The sequence below is a fragment of the Pristiophorus japonicus genome, chromosome 26, assembly GCF_044704955.1.
Source record: "Pristiophorus japonicus isolate sPriJap1 chromosome 26, sPriJap1.hap1, whole genome shotgun sequence".
NCBI lineage: Eukaryota > Metazoa > Chordata > Chondrichthyes > Pristiophoridae > Pristiophorus > Pristiophorus japonicus.
Genome location: NC_092002.1, coordinates 5,291,334 through 5,312,841, shown reverse-complemented (window position 1 = coordinate 5,312,841; position 21,508 = coordinate 5,291,334). Strand labels below are relative to the sequence as shown.

The following is a 21,508-nucleotide window of genomic DNA, read 5'->3' as shown; positions in this document are numbered from 1 at the left end:
GTGCGCTGATGGTGGAGGGAGTGAATGTTGAAGATGGTGGATGGGGTGTAAGCAAGCAGGTTGCTTTGTCCTGGATGGTGTTGAGCTTTTCGACTGTTGTTGGAGCTGCACTCATCCAGGCAAGTGGAGAGTATTCCATCACGCTCCTGACTTGTGCCTTGTAAGTGGTGGAAAGGTTTTGGGATTCCAGGAGGTGAGACACTCGCCGCAGAATACCCAGCCTCTGACCTGCTGTGGCTGGTCCAGTTAAGCTTCTGGTCAATGGTGACTCCCCTCCCCAGGATGTTTATGGTGGGGGATTTGGCGATGGTAATGCTGTTAAATGTCAAGGGGTGGCGATAAGGCTCTTGCTTGTTGGAGATAGATAATGTGTGTGTGTATGTTGTGTGTGTGTGTTGTTTGATTCGATGACCTTCTGTCAGAACTGGAAAAAGTTGTAATGGATTTTAAGCAAGTGCAGGGCCAGGGAAAGGGAGAGGGGAGGAGAGAACAAAAGGGAAGGTCTGTGATGTGGTGGACAGCAGGAGTGATAAAATGACAAAAGGTATGATCGTACAAAGACAAAAGGAGATGGTAATGGGACAAGTATAAAGAAACAAAAGATGGGTCTAGAAGAGGTGTAAATGGGAAATGCAGAATTATCAACAGCTGCCATGTGGATAAATTGGAATTTTTCTGTTTTTATTTCAGATATCCAGCATCTGCAGTATTTTGCTTTTATATAAATGCAAGTTATTGTTATTGAGAGGGGAAAGTGAGTGATAGGAGGCAGAGAGAGTGAGTGAGATGGACACAGAGAAAGTGTGTGAGGTGGGCAGAGAGTGTGTGTGGTGGGCAGAGAGTGTGTGTGTGAGGTGGACACAGAGAGAGTGTGTGAGGTGAACAGAGAAAGAAACACTTGCACTGATATTGCGCATTCCATAACCACCGAACACACCAAAGCACTTTACAGGCAATGAAGTACTTTTTGAAGTGTAGTCACTGTTGTAATGTAGGAAATGTATCAGCCAATTTGCACTTAACATGCTCCCACAAACAGCAGCGTGATAATGACCCAGATAATATGTTGGTTGAGGGATCAACATTGGCTCCAGGACATCAGGGAGAACTGAGAGTGAGTGAGACAGAGAACGAGACAGAGACAGAGACAAAGACAGAGACAGAGACATAGAGAGAGATATATATAGAGACAGAGATAGAGAAAGAGAGACACACACAGACAGAGAGAGAAACAGATCGAGAGCCAGTGAGAGAAATGATAAGGGAATCAAGGGATATGGGGACAGTGCAGGAAAGTGGAGTTGAGGTAGAAAATTAGCCGTGATCTTACTGAATGGCGGAGCAGGCTCGAGGGGTCAATGGCCTGCTCCTGCTCCTAATTCTTATGTTCTAACAGTCAGAGAGTTAGAGGGACATATATATAAAGATAAACATATATCATCATAGGCGGTCCCTTGAAGCGAGGATGAATTGCTTCCACGAGTTCACAGGTGTTTCGATGAAGGACCTAATATTCCGGATCCCGAACTACATCCTGAAGGGTGGAAGATGCCTGTGGGTGGATTGTTTTAACGTGGGGTGGCCGTTGCACACCAGCCACCACACGGGGCTTGACAGAGCGAGGTCTTGGTCCTGGGGCAAGGGTTAACCAGGACGACTGGAGACCTGCTCTGCTGCACGGGCCCAGTGCGCGCACACATCGCACAGTGTGTGTGATAAATATATCGAGAGACACACGCATATAGAGAGATGGGCGGGGTCTAGTGAAGGGGGCGTGATCAGGGATAGGAGGCGTGGCCAGAGGGACGTCGCGCTGACGTCATAGCACAGCCCCTGCAGCCTCAGCCGGGAAGCCCCATTCCACTGCAGCTTGAGATCGCGTCAACAGATCGGGGGGAGAGGCCCGCACCCCCAGCACCGGCACCGGCACCGACACCGACACAAGTGAGGCGCTGACCGAGCGGGCGGAGGCCGCGGTCCCGGTCCCGGGCCTAGGCCTGAGCCGAGCCCGGCGGGTGGGCGGTGCAGGTCCGAGGCCCGGGGCCCCGGCCGCCGCTGTTGAATCACTCTAACAGTTTGCTGCTCTGGAACCTTCTCCATGTGCTCGAGCACCTCTGGCTATTTGATACTGTTTACAATATAAAGATCTCTATCTCTATTTACTTCAGTAAATTGGGCAAAACCCGTCGCTTTTTGCTAATATTGGACCGGTTCCTAATGTGTTTTGTTTTAAAAATGCTCAGTTAGTAATTTGCTCAGTAATTTCCCTAATTAGGTATTTGTTAAACTTTTTTGTTGTTGATTTTAGTGGGTAATTTTTGTAGAAAAATGAAAGCTTTATTTTAAAAATGTTTTTTTTTTAAAATGGGAAAATGTGTCCTGTCCTGTTGCTGGTTCAAATCTTGAGCTGAAAAAGCCACGGGTGGTTTTAACAGAGAGTTGAATAGTGTGATAGATTGTTTCCATGGGCTGCTCAGGTGGCAACAAGAAGAGACACATTTCAGATAATCACAAGGAAATTAAAGGGGAAGTTAGAGAAAAATAATTTAGAGGACAGGAACATCCAGTTGGTGAGCCAGACAAAGTTTAGGGTTCAGAGGGTGGTTCAAATGGTGGAATTCTCTGCCACAAACTGTTTTAGCTAACTCTATAAGAAAATGAGATGCTACTATTTTTAATTTCAACATTTGGGTTGAATCATTTTGTTTACTCCTCTCCTCTCCTGTTTGCTGTAAAGACTGGGTGCCACTTAAACTGTTATACGGTCTTGAATCAGGATGTAAACAAGTGTATTGTCAATAATGTAGTCTGTGTTAAAAGTGGCGTTACATTAAGTGCAGGTTCTGTTGTAAAATCTGTACGAACAGGAAACATTGTTATGTGATCTAGCCACATTTAAATTGTTCTTTGACCAACCCTTGTCTGGCACTGAAAAACTTAAAATGGATGTAACCAAACCACAGGAAGGTTTACGAGCGGAGGGGTCTTAGAATTGCGTAACTACTTTGAGTATAACATTGAGATTAATAACCTTATTATCCTAGTTCTAGAGCTGCAACCAGGAAATAAAAACCCGGGTGATAGTTCAAATCACTGCGCCTGTTGTTAACATTATAAAGAAATAGTCTTGGAGCATCCGTCAGGATAGTATATTCACGGCTGAGATATCTAGATTTTTGGAGATTGAGGGAATCAAAGGAGATGTGGATAGGGCAGGAAAGTGGAGTTGAGATTGAAGATCATTCATCATCTTATGGCGGAGCAGGCTTGAGGGGTTGATTGGCCTACTCCAGCTCCTATTTCTTATGTTCTTATCAGTATTTACATTTGATAACTTGCTGATCCTTCATCGCATTGCGCATGGGTAATCTGTTATCTGGAGCACAGTTGGAATGTTTACCAGCTATTCTCCTTCAGTCTCCTTCAGGTGCTCCTTGAAGTGCTCTCTCTGGGGAAGCTAATTGCTCTGGAATAACTGCTCGTCATCTGAAAATTAGAAAAGCCTGCAGGAAGTAACTAGATTTCATTGTTAATGTACAGTGTGCCAGCACTTGACTTTTGTATAAATCTCTAGTTAGTACTGTAAGGGTGGGGTAATATTTTACCGCGGGTGTAGTATTGCTAAATGGAGATGAATTGTAATCGGGCAAGTCGCCAACATGACCTCATAAGTAGGTTCATTACAAGTCATCTCCATGTGACGCCTAGCCTGGTTATAGGGTTTGATTTTGAAATGGTCTCGATAGACCAGTGACTGTGTGCCTCTCTGCCGGGTGTAGTGGCATTTCCAGCCTGTCTTAATACCGCAATATTTTCACTTTCAGACCATCTAAAATCATTTCAAAATGAATGGTTGCCGCGTGTTCATCGGCCGCCTGAGCCCTCAGGTGAGAGAACGCGATGTGGAAAAGTTCTTCAAAGGTTACGGACGTATTCGTGAAATTGACCTGAAGAGAGGCTTTGGGTTTGTGGTGAGTATTTTGCCATTTGTTTTAGAGATTTTCATTTTTCAAGAAACTGCGCCGCTCTCCCGGATTTGATCCAGTGCGATTTGATGCCGTGAAATTGTTGCTTTCACCTTTTTTTGAAAGAAAAGGTTGGATTCATCTTTAGGGACTCGTGTGCGTGCAGCATTGAATTTGAAGGCTCCCTCAGTACAGCTGTGAATCTATTTGCTGGACCTGAGTTGCTGTGCCCTTCCATTTCATAGAGTATTAAAATTCATTCTGATTCGGATAGTGATGGACTCTGGCTGAGATTAGGAACTTGCCAATTGGGAAAACTGCTGATGTGAACTCTTCTTGCCGTGTTAAAATAGTGATTTTGTGAGTAGATTTTGTTCTTCACCCAAATGTATCTAGCTGATTCATAAGTGAGTTTGAGATAAAGTATTTGTTACCCCCAGTAAACTTAAATGTAATGTCTTGGAGGTGACTTTTTTAAAATCTTTTTTACACTCTCCCTATGCTTGGTCTCTTAAATCAGTTGACCTTTTTTTATTCACTTATTGCTTCTTGAAAGAAAAGGCTTCAGTTGACGCAGCATTTGTGTGGTGGTCCAGTTAGGTTTCTGGTTAATGGTGATGGCTCGGATGTTGATGGTGGGGGACTCGGCGATGGTAATGCCATTGCATGTCAAAGGGAGTTGGTTAGCAACTCTCTCGTTAGATGGTCATTGCTTGGCATTGTGTGGCGTGAATGTTAACTTGCCACCTACCAGCCCAAATTTGGCCAGGTCAACTGGACATACATAAGAAATAGGAGTAGGAGTCGGCCATTTGGCCCCTAGAGCTTGCTCCGCCATTCAATAAGATCATGGCTGATCTGATCCTGGCATCAGCTCCACTTCCCCGCCCGTGGGCACAGACTACTTCGCGATCTTGGGGAATTGCGAATAGATCTTGCAAGGGTAGGTGTTTGGCACCCAGTGAGAGGATTCCTGAGCAGCTGAAGTGAGACACTTAACCGAAATTGACTTTCTTTCGTGTATTTGCATGACGTGGCTCTGCTTGAATTCCCCTAAAGTTGATGTATTGTATCCAGTCCATCGAAGTGACGACGCAAGCCTTAAAACATACTGACAAATTTCATTTTACAACCAGACCATTCTTCTGTTGACTTGGTCCAAACTCTCAGCCAAATATACAAAGTAACCAATCTGAACAGGGCTAACCATGTGGGGTGCAGCCTCGCTTGTTTCAGGAGGCGTCACTCCATTGCTTAATCAATTGCGTTTCATAACGGCTGCTTTTGTAACACAGGTGGGAGGTATTGCACTACGTATGTGTATTTTATGGCAAGGAAAAATGGACTTTTTGCCTATACTGTATCACAGCGCATCATGTCTACAGCAAGGTAAAGCACTTCACAGCCAATGAATCCCTATTGAAGTGTATTCGTTGTTGGGGCAGCAAGGGTGCATTCTTAGTTATTCAGAAGACTTTTATGGGAGTTGGCTTCACTTTGCACGAATCAGCTAAAATGCAGTATTTGAAATCAGTTTTGTAGAAGTTGGGGCCCTCAGTGCAGTAGAATGTGCAGTTGTCTGGTGGCCGTTATTTGGTTGGGTCTTAGCTGTGCTTTGGGCCAGGGGCAGCATTGCAGCAAATCAGTTTTCCAGCACTTGAGATGGATCACTTTCAAAATGGGGAAAAGATTTGAGTCTTGCCTGCAGTATTCAGAACCTACAGCCGGACTCCGTATCTAAGCCTGAGAAGGCTGCGTAAATAAGGTAGGATTGAAGGGGCTTTGGATAGTGGGGGGGAACACGTGATCCATGGCTGCAGTTTGGGCACAGCAAAAGCTAATGGCCATGATCACATCCCAGTTGTAGCACTCCAGCCAAGCTCCAATACAGTTGTGACATTGACATCTACCTGATGTGGAAGATTGCCCCGATATGTCCAATCCTTTTTTTTAATAAAAGCAAACCCAGGATAAATAAAACCCAGCCAATTGCTGCCTTATTGGCCTTCAATAGTGACATCTGTTGGTCAATAACCTGCCCACCAACGCTCAGTTCTGATAATCCCAGACCTCCGCTTGGATCCAGTTCTGGGCGCCAGAGCTGAATGCAGGAGGGGTGACAGCATTTGGAACAAGCGTGGCACGAAGGAGCCCTCACAGTGGGGATCAGACGGGAAACCCTCCAATAGCTAGAGGAATACCTGATAGAAAGGCTGTTGGTGTCTGAGACCAATCATAGCCCCAGGACATCGCTGCGAGGAAGCGTCTGTGGCCCAACCATCTGCAGCTTTGACTGTCCCTCATCATGTGATCAGGAGTGAGGCTGTTTGATGATTCCGCAGTGTTCAGCTCCATTCACAACTCCCTGATGAAAGAGCACATGGATGCTTGGGTTGTCAAGTGCCTGGTAAGGACCATTTTGAACAAGGGAGAGCCCATCTATCTCTGTGATCTTTACTAACTGCATTTTAATGGAGTTCCTCCACTACCACCATCTGGGGGGGGGGGGAAGAAGGGGGTCGGCAGAAGATGAACTGGACCCGCCGCATCAACATCATAGCTACAAAAACAAAATAGTGGCTACTCTGAGTTGCTCACTCCTCAAAACCTGTCCACCATCTACAAATATCTTCAGTCGGAGTGTGATGCAACACTCACCTGCATCACTGGCACCAAAACTCTATAAAGTGGGTCACCAATACATTGTCGAGCAGTCGCTTGATCAGCTCTCGTGCCACAGGCCTCTTCTGTGGCGCACTGTATAATCCACTCACCGAGGTCACTTTGACAGCATCTCCCAACCCTCTACCACCAAGCAGGACATGCACGACGCTGTGGCAATGGCACCGCCTCCAAGTTTCCCCCTCCGAGTCACATACCATACTGACCTATCGCTCAGTCGATACCTTTTTGAATTCCCTGCGTAATCCCACTGGGGGGACGTATTCAGTTCAAGGTGAAGACCCAGCACTATCGCCTCGGGGCAACCAATGACAAGCAATTAATGTAGCCCACATCCCAAGAACAAAATTAAAAAGAGAACTTTGTTGCAGATCAGGTCTGAGGTTAAATAGTGCTGGGGAATTTTGAACTTCCATAACCTGTGATGCAGGAATGCGGGTGTCTCTGAAATATTTTCTAGATTACAATTCCTGTTTTGATGCAGGCAAATGCTGCTTATAATATAATATTTAATATAAAACATCATATCTTCTGACTTACCGTGAGCAACACCAGAGAGATTTGGTATTTAAGTGAGTCCCCGTGTGACTTTATAATTTCTACACTGTTTTTGAAAAAAAAAGTGAATTACATTCTACCTATTTATTTTGGGTCTAATCCTAGCAGGAATAGTTCTTTCCCTTCATTCCAATCCTGTGTTGTATGTGCTGTAATATATTTAAATTTATCTGGTCCCCACCCTTTTAAAACTTCCTTCAAGGAGCAGCACAATTTAATTAGTCCCGACGGTAAAACCGCTGCTATTGTGATGCAAGCACTCTAATTAAAAAAGATATAATTGCATTTTCCTCTAACCATATCCCAGCAAAGCCACGATTTCAAACCTGACTGCAGCTGCATGTTCCTCTGTGGGCCGACTCCATTTCCCCGGGTGGTACAGTGGCTGATGAGTCTGTCATTTCAGCCAATCTCGGAAAAAGGGAGTGTCTGATTTGGTGAGTGATGCACTAGAGAAACAATTACAAAAGGAACTTTAAGAGTAAATGGTAAGTTATTCCAATGCCGTGTCCACTGCTGTTCCTGGGGTTAACATTGTTTTTCTGGCTTGTTCTCAGGATGTGGACGTTGCTGGCAGGGCTGTATGTGTTGCTCATCTGATTGCCGTGCAAAGATAACTAATTGCTTGGGCAATTTTGACATTAAATGCCAGCCATGATCTTATTGAATGGTGGAGCTGGCTCGAGGGGCTAGATGGCTTACTCCTGTTCCTAATTCTTATGTTCTTATGTATTGCTGTTGGGGCTGGCTCATTCCTTCCATGAAGGATGTTATTGATTTCGGTTGATTTAAAAAAAAATTTATAACAGCAATCCAGCATCTTCTGTGGTCATTCTTGCTTTCCCTGCTGCCCACCTACAAATTACCTGATTTAACAAATTCAATTCCAGAAATGGCCATGGTGGAATTTGCACGCGCATGCTCTGGGTTGCTAGTCTAGCACACAAGCCGTTCGGTTTGTGAAGGTGTTCAAAAACTATGAATAAACTGGGTTCTTGACGTTCTTGTTTAGGAATTTGATGATGCCCGGGATGCAGATGATGCCGTTTATGAGCTCAATGGGAAAGAACTGTTCCGGGAGAGGTAGGTCTTCTAACAATCAGCAGGATAATCAGAGTTTTCTGTCGTTAAGTTTATCAATCTGGAAGTAGGAACGTTATCCAGTAACTTTCCAAGGATGTTGACCGACAACGTTCCCTGTAATTTTTTTGGGAGCCGCACAGCCCCTTCAACGAGCCGCACTACACGACCGCGCAGCTTGGAGAACATTGCTGGTCGGTATATTTTACAGGAACTGGAAGATGTCTAAATGTACGGCACTTAAAAAGTACACTTGGTTGTAATAGCTTACATTTAAACAGTCCATTGAATATATTGCTTGCATACATCAAGCCAAAGGTTAACAGACAATGTTACAGCACTGAGCCACAGCAACGGTTGGGTTTGATTCCCAGTTTGCTGAGTTCCTCCATGATGATTGTAATTTTTAAGGAAATGTGGATATGATTCGTGCAATAGTCTAATTCTGAAACCAGTGGAGAGGGCAGGCGTGAATCCTGTGATACCATCTGGGATTTTACTAAAGTGTCGGGCTTGTGGAATTTCCACACTCTCAGCAAAGTGTAACGGTGAAACTTTCAGATTTCGACTTCAAGGTTGCAGTAAATGAAGTACGGGTAGAGTTTGCCAGGAGAAGCACTCGCTTTCCATGGGACTGATACACGGGTAAACAATTTATAAAGCATTTGTTTTATATGGAGAAATTTGTAGAACAAGTTGATCATTCTAAAGCTGCACAAAAAAATCTTGGCCGTTAGCTCAATTCACATCATCTGTTTCTGGGGGATTTGTAACGTCTGACCTTTGGGGTGCAGTTCCACCATTTATTAAAATTTGAGCTTGGCGGCGGTGACTGTAGGCAAGGTGTTTAATCACCGAGCATCACGGCTAAGCCCAATTGTGTACTCGCGCAGTGCCTCCGAGCGATTGGGTTTGCCTGCGGGTCCGGTTCCTCCCAGCTGGAATAGGATAACTGATCAGGCTGGGATTGGAGTCCTTTGGGTCTGTCTCGTCGTTAAGACAGACAGGCTGGCTTCTCCCACTGAGCTTTCATTAACAATGTCATCGTTTTGAAATGAATGAGGATGTATCCGGATGTTAAACTTGCTCTTAACTCCAAACTCCAGGTATCCTTATATCGGTTGTATTCTACTAAGAATGTTTATTCAGCAAAATGTGTCCGGTTTGCGTTCAAGGATTATGCTGGGAAAAGCACATGTATTGCACAACTCAAGGTCATGTTGCAACTTATGTATGTAGCTTTTCTGGTGTCTATGAATTGCTTTTTTTCGAATTCTCTCTAGGATCACTGTGGAGCTTGCAAAAGCTCCACCTCGGAGAGGAGGGGGCTGGTTCGGCGGAAGATTTAACTACTACCGCCCCAAAAGTGAGCGAAGCAGCGGACTCAGGTAAACACTGCATTTGGATGGGGCGGGGTGGTCGACAGGAAGGAGAAGTGAACTTAAATATGGTATTTACTTATTGAAAACACAAGATGCTGGAATTGCACAGCAGGTCCATCTGGATGTAGGGGATGGGTCCAAATATACTACTAAAATAGGCTGGTACGAAGGATGCGGATCCACTATTGATACACAGCCAGCAGGATGGTCCACACCCTTGGGATCCCACCACATTCACAGGCCACGGCAGACTTCCCCTCTGCTAGATTTCCCAGCCTTCCCTCACCGTCTGCTAATCTGCTGCAAACATTTACACCTCCCCTGAGCCCATCTTTTGTTTCTGTACTTGTTTCATTATCACCCTGCTTTGCCTTACACTGTTATTTAGTCTCTCCACCCTGTCACAGACCTCTCACTTTATCTTTTTCTGCCCACCCTTTTCCCTGCCTCAGTACTTGCTGACAAGCCGTTCGTCTCTAACAACTTCCGATCTGAAGAAAGGTCATCAACCTGAAATGTCAGCTGTTTCTCTCCACAGATGCGGCCTGACCTGCTGAGTGTTTGCAGTATTTTCTATTTTACAGATGACAATAAGTGGACATTGTGGTGTTGCCTTGGCGCTCCCCCAGCACTAGAAAGTGCTGACTCGGGCTGGGGTGCAGGGGCCTGCAACCTTACCCAAGTGGCCGTTCCTCGCGATTGAGCTTAGCGAATGAGCGTTGAGCGTTTCCCAGCGATGTTGGGCTGAGCGGGATTGTATCTAGACCAATATGTCAAGGAACCAACTGGGGAGAGGCCATCTTAGACTGGGTGTTGTGTAATGAGAGAGGATTAATTAGCAATCTCGTTGTGCGAGGCCCCTTGGGGAAGAGTGACCATAATATGGTGGAATTCTACATTAGGATGGAAAATGAAACAGTTAATTCAGAGACCATGGTCAAGAACTTAAAGAAGGGTAACTTTTTGAAGGTATGAGGCGTGAATTGGCTAGGATATATTGGCAAATGATACTTAAGGGGTTGACAGTGGATGGGCAATGGCAGACATTTAGAGACAGCATGGATGAACTACAACAATTGTACATCCCTGTCTGGTGTAAAAATAAAAAAGGGAAGGTGGCTCAACCGTGGCTATCAAGGGAAATCAGGGATAGTATTAAAGCCAAGGAAGTGGCATACAAATTGGCCAGAAATAGCAGCGAACCCGGGGACTGGGAGAAATTTAGAACTCAGCAGAGGAGGACAAAGGGTTTGATTAGGACAAGGAAAATAGAGTACGAGAGGAAGCTTGCAGGGAACATTAATACGGACTGCAAAAGTTTCTATAGATATGTAAAGAGAAAAAGGTTAGTAAAGACAAACGTAGGTCCTCTGCAGTAAGAATCAGGGAAGTCATAACTGGGAACAAAGAAATGGCAGACCAATTGAACAAGTACTTTGGTTTGGTATTCACTAAGGAGGACACAAACAACCATCCAGATATAAAAGGGATCAGAGGGTCTAGTAAGAAGGAGGAATGGAGGGAAATCCTTATTAGTTGGGGAAATTGATGGGATTGAAGGCCGATAAATCCCCAGGGTGTGATGATCTGCATCCCAGAGTACTTAAGGAGGTGGCCTTGGAAATAGCGGATGCATTGACAGTCATTTTCCAACATTCCGTAGACTCTGGATCAGTTCCTGTGGAATGGAGGGTAGCCAATGTAACCCCACTTTTTAAATCGGTAGTAGGTAAAATGATGGAATCAATTATTAAGGATGTCATAGCAGCGCATTTGGAAAGAGATGACATGATAGCTCCAAGTCAACATGGATTTGTGAAAGGGAAATCATGCTTGACAAATCTTCTGGAATTTTTTGAGGATGTTTCCAGTAGAGTGGACAAGGGGAAACCAGTTGATGTGGTGTATTTGGACTTTCAGAAGGCTTTCGACAAGGTCCCACACAAGAGATTAATGTGCAAAGTTAAAGCACATGGGATTGGGGGTAGTGTGCTGACGTGGATTGAGAACTGGTTGGCAGACAGGAAGCAAAGAGTAGGAGTAAATGGGTACTTTTCAGAATGGCAGGCAGTGACTAGTGGGGTACCGCAAGGTTCTGTGCTGGGGCCCCAGCTGTTTACATTGTACATTAATGATTTAGACGAGGGGATTAAATGTAGTATCTCCAAATTTGCGGATGACACTAAGTTGGGTGGCAGTGTGAGCTGCAAGGAGGGTGCTATGAGGCTGCAGAGTAACTTGGATAGGTTAGGTGAGTGGGTAAATGCATGGCAGATGAAGTATAATGTGGATAAATGTGAGGTTATCCACTTTGGTGGTAAAAACAGAGACAGACTATTATCTGAATGGTGACAGATTAGGAAAAGGGGAGGTGCAACGAGACCTGGGTGTCATGGTACATCAGTCATTGAAGGTTGGCATGCAGGTACAGCAGGTGGTTAAGAAAGCAAATGGCATGTTGACCTTCATAGCGAGGGGATTTGAGTACAGGGGCAGGGATGTGTTACTACAGTTGTACAGGGCCTTGGTGAGGCCACACCTGGAGTATTGTGTACAGTTTTGGTCTCCTAACTTGAGGAAGGACATTCTTGCTATTGAGGGAGTGCAGCGAAGATTCGCCAGACTGATTCCCGGGATTGTGGGACTGACATATCAAGAAAGACTGGATCAACTGGGCTTGTATTCACTGGAGTTCAGAAGAATGAGAGGGGATATCATAGAAACGTTTAAAATTCTGACGGGTTTAGACAGGTTAGATGCAGGAAGAATGTTCCCAATGTTGGGGAAGTCCAGAACCAGGGGTCACAGTCTAAGGATAAGGGGTAAGCCATTTAGGACCGAGATGAGGAGAAACTTCTTCACCCAGAGAGTGGTGAACGTGTGGAATTCTCTACCACAGAAAGTAGTTGAGGCCAATTCACTAAATATATTCAAAAAGGAGTTAGATGAAGTCCTTACTACTAGGGGGATCAAGGGGTATGGCGAGAAAGCAGGAATAGGGTACTGAAGTTGCATGTTCAGCCATGAACTCAATTGAATGGCGGTGCAGGCTCGAAGGGCCGAATGGCCTACTCCTGCATCTATTTTCTATGTTTCTATGCAAGGACAGGGCCCAGCAGGCGCCATGGGAACACCACCACCAATCACACTTGGAAATAAGTCGCTGTTCCTTCATCGTCGCCAGATCAAAATCCCAAACCTCCCTCTCTACCAGCACTGAGGGAGCACCTTCACCACACGGACTGCAGCTGTTCAAGGCGACGGCTCACCACCACCTTCTCGAAGGCAATTGGGGATGGGCAATAAATGCTGGCGATGCCCACATCCCGTGAATGAATTTAAAAGTGTGATCGGGAGCCGTGGATGTCTGACTTTCTCTCTTTTTCCCCCCTCCCACCCCCCCCCCAATCCAGAGCCTTCTCTATTGCCCCAAACATCACCCCAAGGGAGGCAGCGGATTCATCACAGGCCTGGAATCGAACCCTAGTACCGTTTGTCTTTACTTCCTAAGGCATTGGAGGAGATCGTTGTACATTAATGTTGGAGAGGCAGCCATCGTCACATTGGCACTTTTTGCTGCTTTCCAGTAACAGGGTTTCCTTTTGTGAAATTTCAGATATGGACCTCCCGTTCGTACTGACTACCGTCTGATTGTGAAGAATCTCTCTTCCCGTGTGAGCTGGCAGGTGGGTCCAGATAGTCAAATACAAAAAGTCTGCACGAATTTAACAAACTAAAATTGTTAAATCTTAGTTCTTGGATATTTGTGCTTAAAAACACATGGGTCATAACTTCATAAATATAACCCACAGCCTGCTTCAACCTTCACCTGAAGCGCGTGTGTGTGTAAATATTTTATAGGAATTGGAGTAGGTCCATTGAGACTGCTCTGGAATGTTTTCAGTGGCAGCTCTCATCATTTGTAACCCCACTTTCCTGCATCTTGCTTCCCAAGCAAGTATCTCTCCCTTTTAAAGTCTTCAATGGACTTTTGTATCTGTGGCTTCTGGGTTAAGTATGTTTTGTGTATTCTCAACCCATTGCATGGAGAACTGTCCTGGATTTGTAGGCAGGTATTTCTGTGTGGCGTGCACTGACGGAAGGTGAGCGATTTGCTCCGAAGGTCTTTGCTGATGCTCTCCTTGATCAAGTGGCTTAGGAGACGCTGGACAGTTAACTGTGCTCCCCGAAAATGGTGGAGCATGGATCTCGGCCCACCTCCCTGAGCTGGCTACTGATAATGGCAGATGATTAGCGTTAATCCACCTCGCTAGCTTGTGACCCGACTCATTAAAGCACCATTGTACTTTGGTGTGGGCACTGCCCATACTTTTGATCCATTGTCTAACTGTGCCTGTATCTCAGATGCATTCTTGCACAATCATCCATTCTTGCAATCAGTTATTCACACAATTTGACCTCTTCCTGTCTCCCAGTAGCTGTGTTTGGTATATTATACGTGTTGAAATTGGGGATTCGATGTGAGGAAATCCTGCACTCACCAAGGTCGTAGAATAAGTTTCTGATGAGGCTGGCTTATCCGTAGAAACCGGCATTTCATTCCTCCCTCTCTCTTCACCGCCCCAGGCCTCCCAATCGTAACGGCAAACTGCTTCTTGATTTACTCTTGAATTTTTGCCTCCGGGTATTGGTCACTGTGTGAGGACGTGTTTCTTGACAGCAGTTCTGTGCTCGATGCTGTGCTCCTAGGCCTGACCCACCCTCCTCGCTGTTATGTACGTTAACTGTTATCTGAGGTGGGCAGTCCCTTTTCGAACAATAGCATATGGATAATATCCACAAGGAATGTTGCATGATATTTGTGTTTTTTGGGTTATTTTGTGAAAATATGATCTAGGGAGGCACATCTGATTGATTTAATTAGTACTTTTATGACGAAATCTAATGGTATTCTGCACGCACCTTTTAAAATGAATAGCCATTAAATTTCTGATTTTAAAATGTTAACGGTAACTCCGTTTTAACTCCTAATTACTGTTATTAATGTAGACTGTAAATCTGATGGCTTAATATTGTTTGATTGGAAATGAATGAGCATTTGACTAAATTTGAAAACCTTTGTTTAGCAGCTTGTCGTGAGGTCATTCGCATTTTGACCAGGAGTTCCCCTTTCTCGTGTTGTCGCGTCCTGTATCTGGAAAAGGTCCCGTGTTGACTAATTTGCCAGTCAGCTCCCACGATTATTCAGGCAACTGGACGCGGGTTCTGGGTTGTACTGATCCTAGGGTCACCGACGGCATCGACACCTGTCGCATCCCCAGCCCTGGTGTAAGAGAAAAAAAATCCGTGTCGATCTCGCTCGGGAGGCTTGTCAGGAGATTGACTTGTAAAGGCGGCCGAGCCTTCACACAGCCCGTGCTTATCGGTGGCACATTACCCCGGGTGGCAGGCACATTCGGTGCCCGAGGGAGGGCCATGTCCCAAGACGCTGTATCGAGAGGGTATTGTATCGAGTGGGTGCACCCTTTGCTTAGATGCATCATGTAGGGCATGGATGGTTGCCTAAAATTGTAATTGGCTTGGGTAACCCAGGGCTAATTTAAATTGTAAATTTTTAATATTTTTTAACATGTGGAATAGGGATGTCATGATATAGTACACATATTACAAGGTCCCCCTGGGATCTTCTCGCGTTCCTCACTGGTTCGAGGCAAAAGATGGCAGTATATATACTATTTGTGAGGAGCTAGCGTGGAGGAAATGGAGACGGGGGCTAAGGGGGAAAATAGTGGTTTCCTCATCTCCCCGACAAAACACGAGGCTAAATGAGAAAAAGGCGTTTGAAAAATACTGCCCATGCGCAAGACGGCAGAAATAGAGCAGTGCTCGACAAAGACAACAGTAGAGACTGCGACTCGATCAACAAGTCGGGGTGGATTTTCGTGAGTGGTTAGAGCTGTCACCGACAGTTATTTTCCTCGCTTGGTTGAACGCGAGTGACGAGGCGCCAGGTTGCCGAGGCGGCTGATGTACCGAAGATCGGTTTTGAATTTTGGCCAGACTCTCACTGGAGCTTTGAACTGCTGCCGTTTAACCCGGGAAGATTGGAGTCAGTGTCTGTGGCATTCCTTAATGTGTTAATTGTGCCCGATGAGCATTTTTGGCGCATCTTGCTTTTGGAGAATGGTTAAAGGGCACGATTTGGATCTTGTGTTGACACCGGTTACAGGTGGCACTTGTTCAGAGACTGAATGGTAGCGCCACTACTTTGGGTAATCTGCAGCTCCTGCATTTCATTTAGTCAGACAAAGCCCCATAACATGACATCCCAATTCTGAGACTGTGTTGTAACTGATGTTATTGTACAGTGCGATAGGTTTCTGTCTGAGCTACATTTTAAAGTCTTTTCCTGTTTGTAGGATCTAAAGGACATCATGCGACAGGCTGGTGAAGTGACTTTCACCGATGCTCATAGAATCCACAATAATGAAGGGTAAGAGAAAGACAAAATGTGATTGGCAGGGAACACCATGGTGATCCTCCACTTGTGCCATTTTAATTCAGAACATGGAATCCTGACTAGTCATAACCAGCATCTTGATGGGCGTCATAGTTATTGGGATATCGTGCTGTGCACATTTAATGGTGATCTTTATAGCAACAATAATATGCATTATACAGGTTGAATCTCCCATATCCGGCACCCTCGGGGCCTGGCCTGTGCTGGATAAGGGATTTTGCCGGACGAGGGGTGGTCACGTTAAATTGGATGGTACAGGTGCTGAGCAAGGGGATATTAGGACTGGGAGTGCGGCAGAGAGATCGTTGGGGTGGGGGGTTGTGGGGGCGGTGGATCGCGGGGTCAGGCCAGGATTGCGGGAGTCGATAGCGAGGAAGGACTTCAATTTGTTCATGTTGGAGTTCTGCGCATGCGCCACCCGGTGGCCGGGAACGGTCCTGGACGAGGGAAGTCCCGGATTAGGGAGGTTCAACCTGTATAACATTTTAACATCGATGTCCATGGAGACATCATTTTGTTTCTTTAAGAAAGAGTTCTGTCAAAGTTGTAGATAAGGCAGGGTGGTCAGAGGTGGGTTTGAAGGAGTAGAGAGAGTTGAAGGGTTTAGGGAGGGAGTTCTACAATAGTCTTGGTTCAGTTTTCTCCCCTGCCAGGATGGCATTAGGACACTTGAGTCTGGAGGTGGCAAAGGAACAGACGATGGTTCCAGCAACATGTTGTGCAAGGAAGGAAGTAGCCTGAGTTTGTGATGGAGAAATTGTGGGGTTGGAAGCTCGGGGGTGAATAGGACACTGTGGTCTCGAACATTCTGGTTCAGCCTAAGACGGTGGCCAGGGAGGAGGCTGGAGTCTGAGGCGAGGGGCCAAAGACAATGGTTTTGAGCTTCCCGACTGTCATGTATTCAACCAGCAATGTAACCCATGTATAATCTGACCTTTGGCATTGACATGCTGCAACACACACCCGACACCATAGGACGATGCATCGCACGTTAACATGGTTGAATACATGACACCGACGTTTAACCGGAGGAAATTACGGCTCGTCCAAGACTGGATATCGGACAAGCGGTGTGACGATACCGAGCAGCGGAGGGGTTGAGGGAGATGGTGGTGAGGTAGAGTTGGGGGTTGTCAGTGTACATGTGGCAGCTCATTGTGTGTCTGGATGATGCTGAAGGGAAAGGGGCCAGCGATAAATTCTTTAACTGAGCGGGAAGAGAAGCCTCTGGTCTGGCCACAGCAGATGTCATTTGTGACTTTGATTCCAGCATGGATTTGGGAGGTGAGAACAGATTGAAGGGCTTTGGAGAGGTAAGGGAGATTGGAGGTGGGGAGGATTTTTGTTTGGAGGAGAGGGCTGTTTTTTTGTCCCTGAAAGTGCTGACTATTGCTGGGATCACAAGCTGACCAAGTGGCCATTCTTTGTCTTAGTTGTCAGCAGTCCCCATGAACCCAAAATTTCGATGGTCTGGTGGTCACGTGTCTGTCACTGGTGGTGAAAATCGTCTTGAGATGAATTAAGAGCATCACACAATATTAAACTGTATTGGGTGAAATATGATCTTTTCACAACATTGGTCCAAAGTACTAATAAACGTATTTATGATTTCGCTATAATTAGCGGATATGGAAATTGTTCCCTCGCTCCGCCCTCAGTAACGGCCCCACCCCCGGTGACCGCCTCACGCCATGACCCTCGGTAACTGCCCCGCCCCCGGTGAGCCTCGGTAACAGCCCCGCCCCCGGTGACCTTCTCACCTTTTCACGGTGTCTATAGAATTATTGCTGCTCCATCTTCTGACTATGTTTTTGTGATTCTATATTTCTTTTCACTGCAGTATTGTGGAGTTTGCTTCTTACAACGATTTGAAAAATGCAATTGATAAACTGGATGGAAAAGAAATCAGTGGCCGGAGGGTCCAGTTGATTGAGGAGCCGAGGCGCAACAGGTAACCAGCAACATGGGGACTGCGGAATTCGACCTGGTGGAGGTGGAGGTGGGGGGGGAGGGGAGGAGAGCGACACGAAGGACATTTGTAAATCAGTAACCTGTTGATTCAGACACTCTGCTTGGCCCGGTTTGTGTTTCTAAAATGGATGTATTGGATGACAATCCATTAGTTATTATTTCTGAAAGTTTAGCTTGTGCAACAGGAAGAGGCCGAGCATGGAGCAGACGGGCCGAGCCTGTAGTCGGAGCTCGTTATTCTCCACAGTGAAGCCGATGATTTTACATTTTACTAATCGGTTGTTCCAGCTGTTCGGGGACACAGGCACTGTCCTCCCGGGGCTACTGGAACCAATTTCAGCCAAAGGAAGACGCAAACATAGGCCTTTGCGTCTCTGCTGGCTCTTTGCTAGAGCAATCCGAGCTAATTCCACTAGCCTGTGACTTCCTCTGCTTCAAATGTTGATTTACTCTTCCCGTTAAAAGCTTAAATGATCTTGTCATTAACTGCTCCCTGTGGCAATGGATTCCATGCTCCTAACACTTTGACTTTAAGATTGATCTGTCAGCAGTTGGATCTGCCTCTCTCTGGCATTACAAGTGCAAAATCTGACTTGGGTCTTGGATTTTTTCAGAAACTAACTTTTTAACCATCTTCTTCACAAAATGATAAACAATAACCAGCTCTTACGTAGGGAGAATACAGTCTTCAAGGCAGTGTGGCTTGGGCACTTTATTAAAAAAAAATCTTTACGCCAACATGACTACTACAAGCGGATTTCACCGCCCACGTCATACGGAGACTGAAGAATAGGGAAAGCCATCGGGAGATGGAGTTGTGCCCTGTCAAAGTTCCACACTACTTGCATTATGTCGTGTGCAAAGTTCCCTCTAAGCCGCGCAGCTCACTGGCTTTTGCAATGTTCAGTTTCGCGCATAAGCCACGTGGCCCCTTAAAGCGGCCGCACACCCAAAAAAACAATGAGGGGGGAACATTGATCCTTGTGTTAAATTTTGCTGCCTGACATTGGTATTTTCCTGTGGTTGTGGCATGGGTTAACTCCAGGGTAGGGAGATGACCACTGCACGGGGAGAAAGCGCTTGTTGATGTAGGGAGGTTTTTATTTTAACTTCCTCCTTTGCCGTTCCAGATCGTGGACCAGATCTCGCTCCCGAAGCTCTTCCAGATCCCGCAGCTACAAGGCCTCCCGCAGCGTGTCAAGATCGGTCACCCGCTCGCCGAGCCACTCGCGCAGCAGGTCCCCTGCCCGCGACACCAAGCGGCAGAGGAACGAGTCCCGTTCGCCCAGCCGCTCGCCGGAGGTCAGGCGTCGCAGGACGCCGACTCAGTCCAGGTCACGATCGAATTCCCCCGACAAATCGGCCCGGTCCTGGTACGGCTCCCGGGAGCAGTCCCCCGTCAACAGTGCAGAGTAAACACCATGTTGTACAAGTGTTTTTATAATTTGCTAAAAAAAAAAGATTTTCTATGAAATGTTGGCCTCATTTTGAAAACTTTTTTTCTGTCTGACGCTGGGTTTGGGGTTTAAGTACTTCTGTTTTTATTTCATGCAAAACACTTTGAACCTTATGATCCTGTTAGAATACAGGCATCTGGTTTAAAGTAATGCATTTCCTAGAATAATTTGAAGACTTGAGCATCATAATTAGTCTAGTATTGTTGAACGGGCTGCAGTCTGCTGGGGCCCACAGGACTAGTCTGAGGGCTTCAATCACTCCACGTTTAACAATGTGCCGATAGTGATTGTAAGTTTCCTCTGCTGAGCAGTCGAAGCCTCGAGACAATTTGCGGTGTTTCTTAGCACTTGCACAAAGAACATGGAATTTAAAGTAAAATTTGTGCACAGGGGTCATGACGGTCCGAATTTGATTGAGTGACCCTGTTGTAGAACATTAAGTAAATTTGAGGTTTGTAGTTTAGTCCCCCAGCTAATTGGCCAGTCTGAAATATGGTTCAACTGAAATCGGCCTGTTTTTTTTAAAAAAAAAAGCTTCCATTCATCGAGACCGATGCTGAAAACCAAAAGTATTTCAAATCCCAAACTAACTGCATCTTAACCCGGGTCAAGCCACCGTTTCACCAGCACAAACACCATTTAAGCTTTGTACAAAATGGCTGAACCTGTTGCCCTTTCCACAAGGAGACGGAGGGGGTTAAAACATTCAGGATGTTTTACAGGAAACCTTTCGGGTTTGGGTCCGTTCCTATTTTGAATTGCTAGTGGTTCAGGGACAATTTTAAAACTCTCTTTCCCCCCCCCCCCCCCTCCTATTAGCTTGATTTGTGTTTTTTTAAAGCAGTGGTTTTAGTTGTGTTGGTTTTTGTGCGACACTAGCACACACAGTTGCATCCTGCCTTTAGGGAACCCTGCTTTACTTGCACTTGGAATTTGCTTTTAATGTGAAGGCTTGGTGGTTGCAGAGTAGTGCGGCTTTCTGGCCTGCTCTCCCGAGTGAAGGGAGGCAGCTTCAGATCAAGGACATGATCAGCATGGCGGAGAGAGCAGGTGCTGGAGGATAGCAGGGAAAAATGTATATATCATTTTTGGTTCACAAGTGTGTTAATAGTTTTTGCTTTATTTGGTTCCTTTCACATTGTTTTAAAGTATATATAAATTTATATTTAACATGACCCATCCTCTTAACTAGTTGCTAGAGAACCAACATAGAATGTTGCTCTGCATTGGAACTGAATTTGAAACAATTAGATGTTTGTACTCAACAATTTTATACAAAAACTATAAAGCCCAATGTTCCATGTACCTTTACTGTATCCTGCTAGTTTATAGTCTATTGTGTACTACATACAGGCTGTGTATCACTATCATTCCTTGTAGCAAGAAATGGTACTGCATTAAAAATGAGTTACAAGTGTCCTCTTCAGAGTGTTTGTGTTTTATTTCCTGGGCCATTTTTCGCTTGAATTTAAAAACGATGAAATATTTTCAGGGTAAATGGTGATTTGTGCGGAGGACAACACCGACCCTGGTCTATCGGGGCCTGCGCCACTATATCATTTGGTACACATTGTCAATCCAAGGTCCCAGGGCGGCTGGTGTAGAAGCAGGGGAACATGTCACTCTGGAGGTTTCTCTTGTGGTTGGGTTTCGAGCGTATTTATTGGAGCAAAGTGCAGTATACTTCTGCCATCCCCTCCGCACATGTTGTACCTGATTTGGGAGTGCTGGGTGCCTGAAATGGAAACGTTAATTCCCTGGCACTGATATCCTTCAGCTTTATGAGCACAGTCTTTATTTTAAAAAAAATACAATTGGAATAATGGCATAGTTGGCTTTTGTTAACATTGAATCCCATTAGAAGTCGGGCAGCAGTGTGAATGCATGTTGCACCGTCTGCTGGTCTAACCGAATGGAGTTAGAATTCCACTC

The 21,508-nt window shown here is 45.6% G+C and overlaps 1 protein-coding gene across 1 annotated transcript; it reads left to right on the top strand.

Moving 5' to 3' along the window:
• The first annotated feature begins 1,813 nt into the window (after positions 1-1,813).
• Positions 1,814-20,994, top strand: LOC139239135 (serine/arginine-rich splicing factor 5-like). The gene is made up of 8 exons (XM_070867694.1): positions 1,814-1,944; positions 3,825-3,971; positions 8,218-8,288; positions 9,569-9,673; positions 13,284-13,353; positions 16,048-16,121; positions 17,989-18,099; positions 19,250-20,994. The coding sequence occupies exons 2-8, from the start codon at positions 3,846-3,848 to the stop codon at positions 19,533-19,535; spliced, it is 843 nt and encodes a 280-aa protein (XP_070723795.1). The 5' UTR covers positions 1,814-1,944; positions 3,825-3,845; the 3' UTR covers positions 19,536-20,994.
• The last annotated feature ends 514 nt before the right edge of the window (positions 20,995-21,508 follow it).

Bases quoted from the DNA above. Each gene is read 5' to 3' on its own strand.
- LOC139239135 (XM_070867694.1), top strand. From the start codon at position 3,846: ATGAATGGTTGCCGCGTGTTCATCGGCCGCCTGAGCCCTCAGGTGAGA. The intron at 16,122-17,988 runs GTAAGAGAAAGA...TTTTCACTGCAG, and splicing joins AGAATCCACAATAATGAAGG to TATTGTGGAGTTTGCTTCTT. The intron at 18,100-19,249 runs GTAACCAGCAAC...TTGCCGTTCCAG, and splicing joins GAGGAGCCGAGGCGCAACAG to ATCGTGGACCAGATCTCGCT.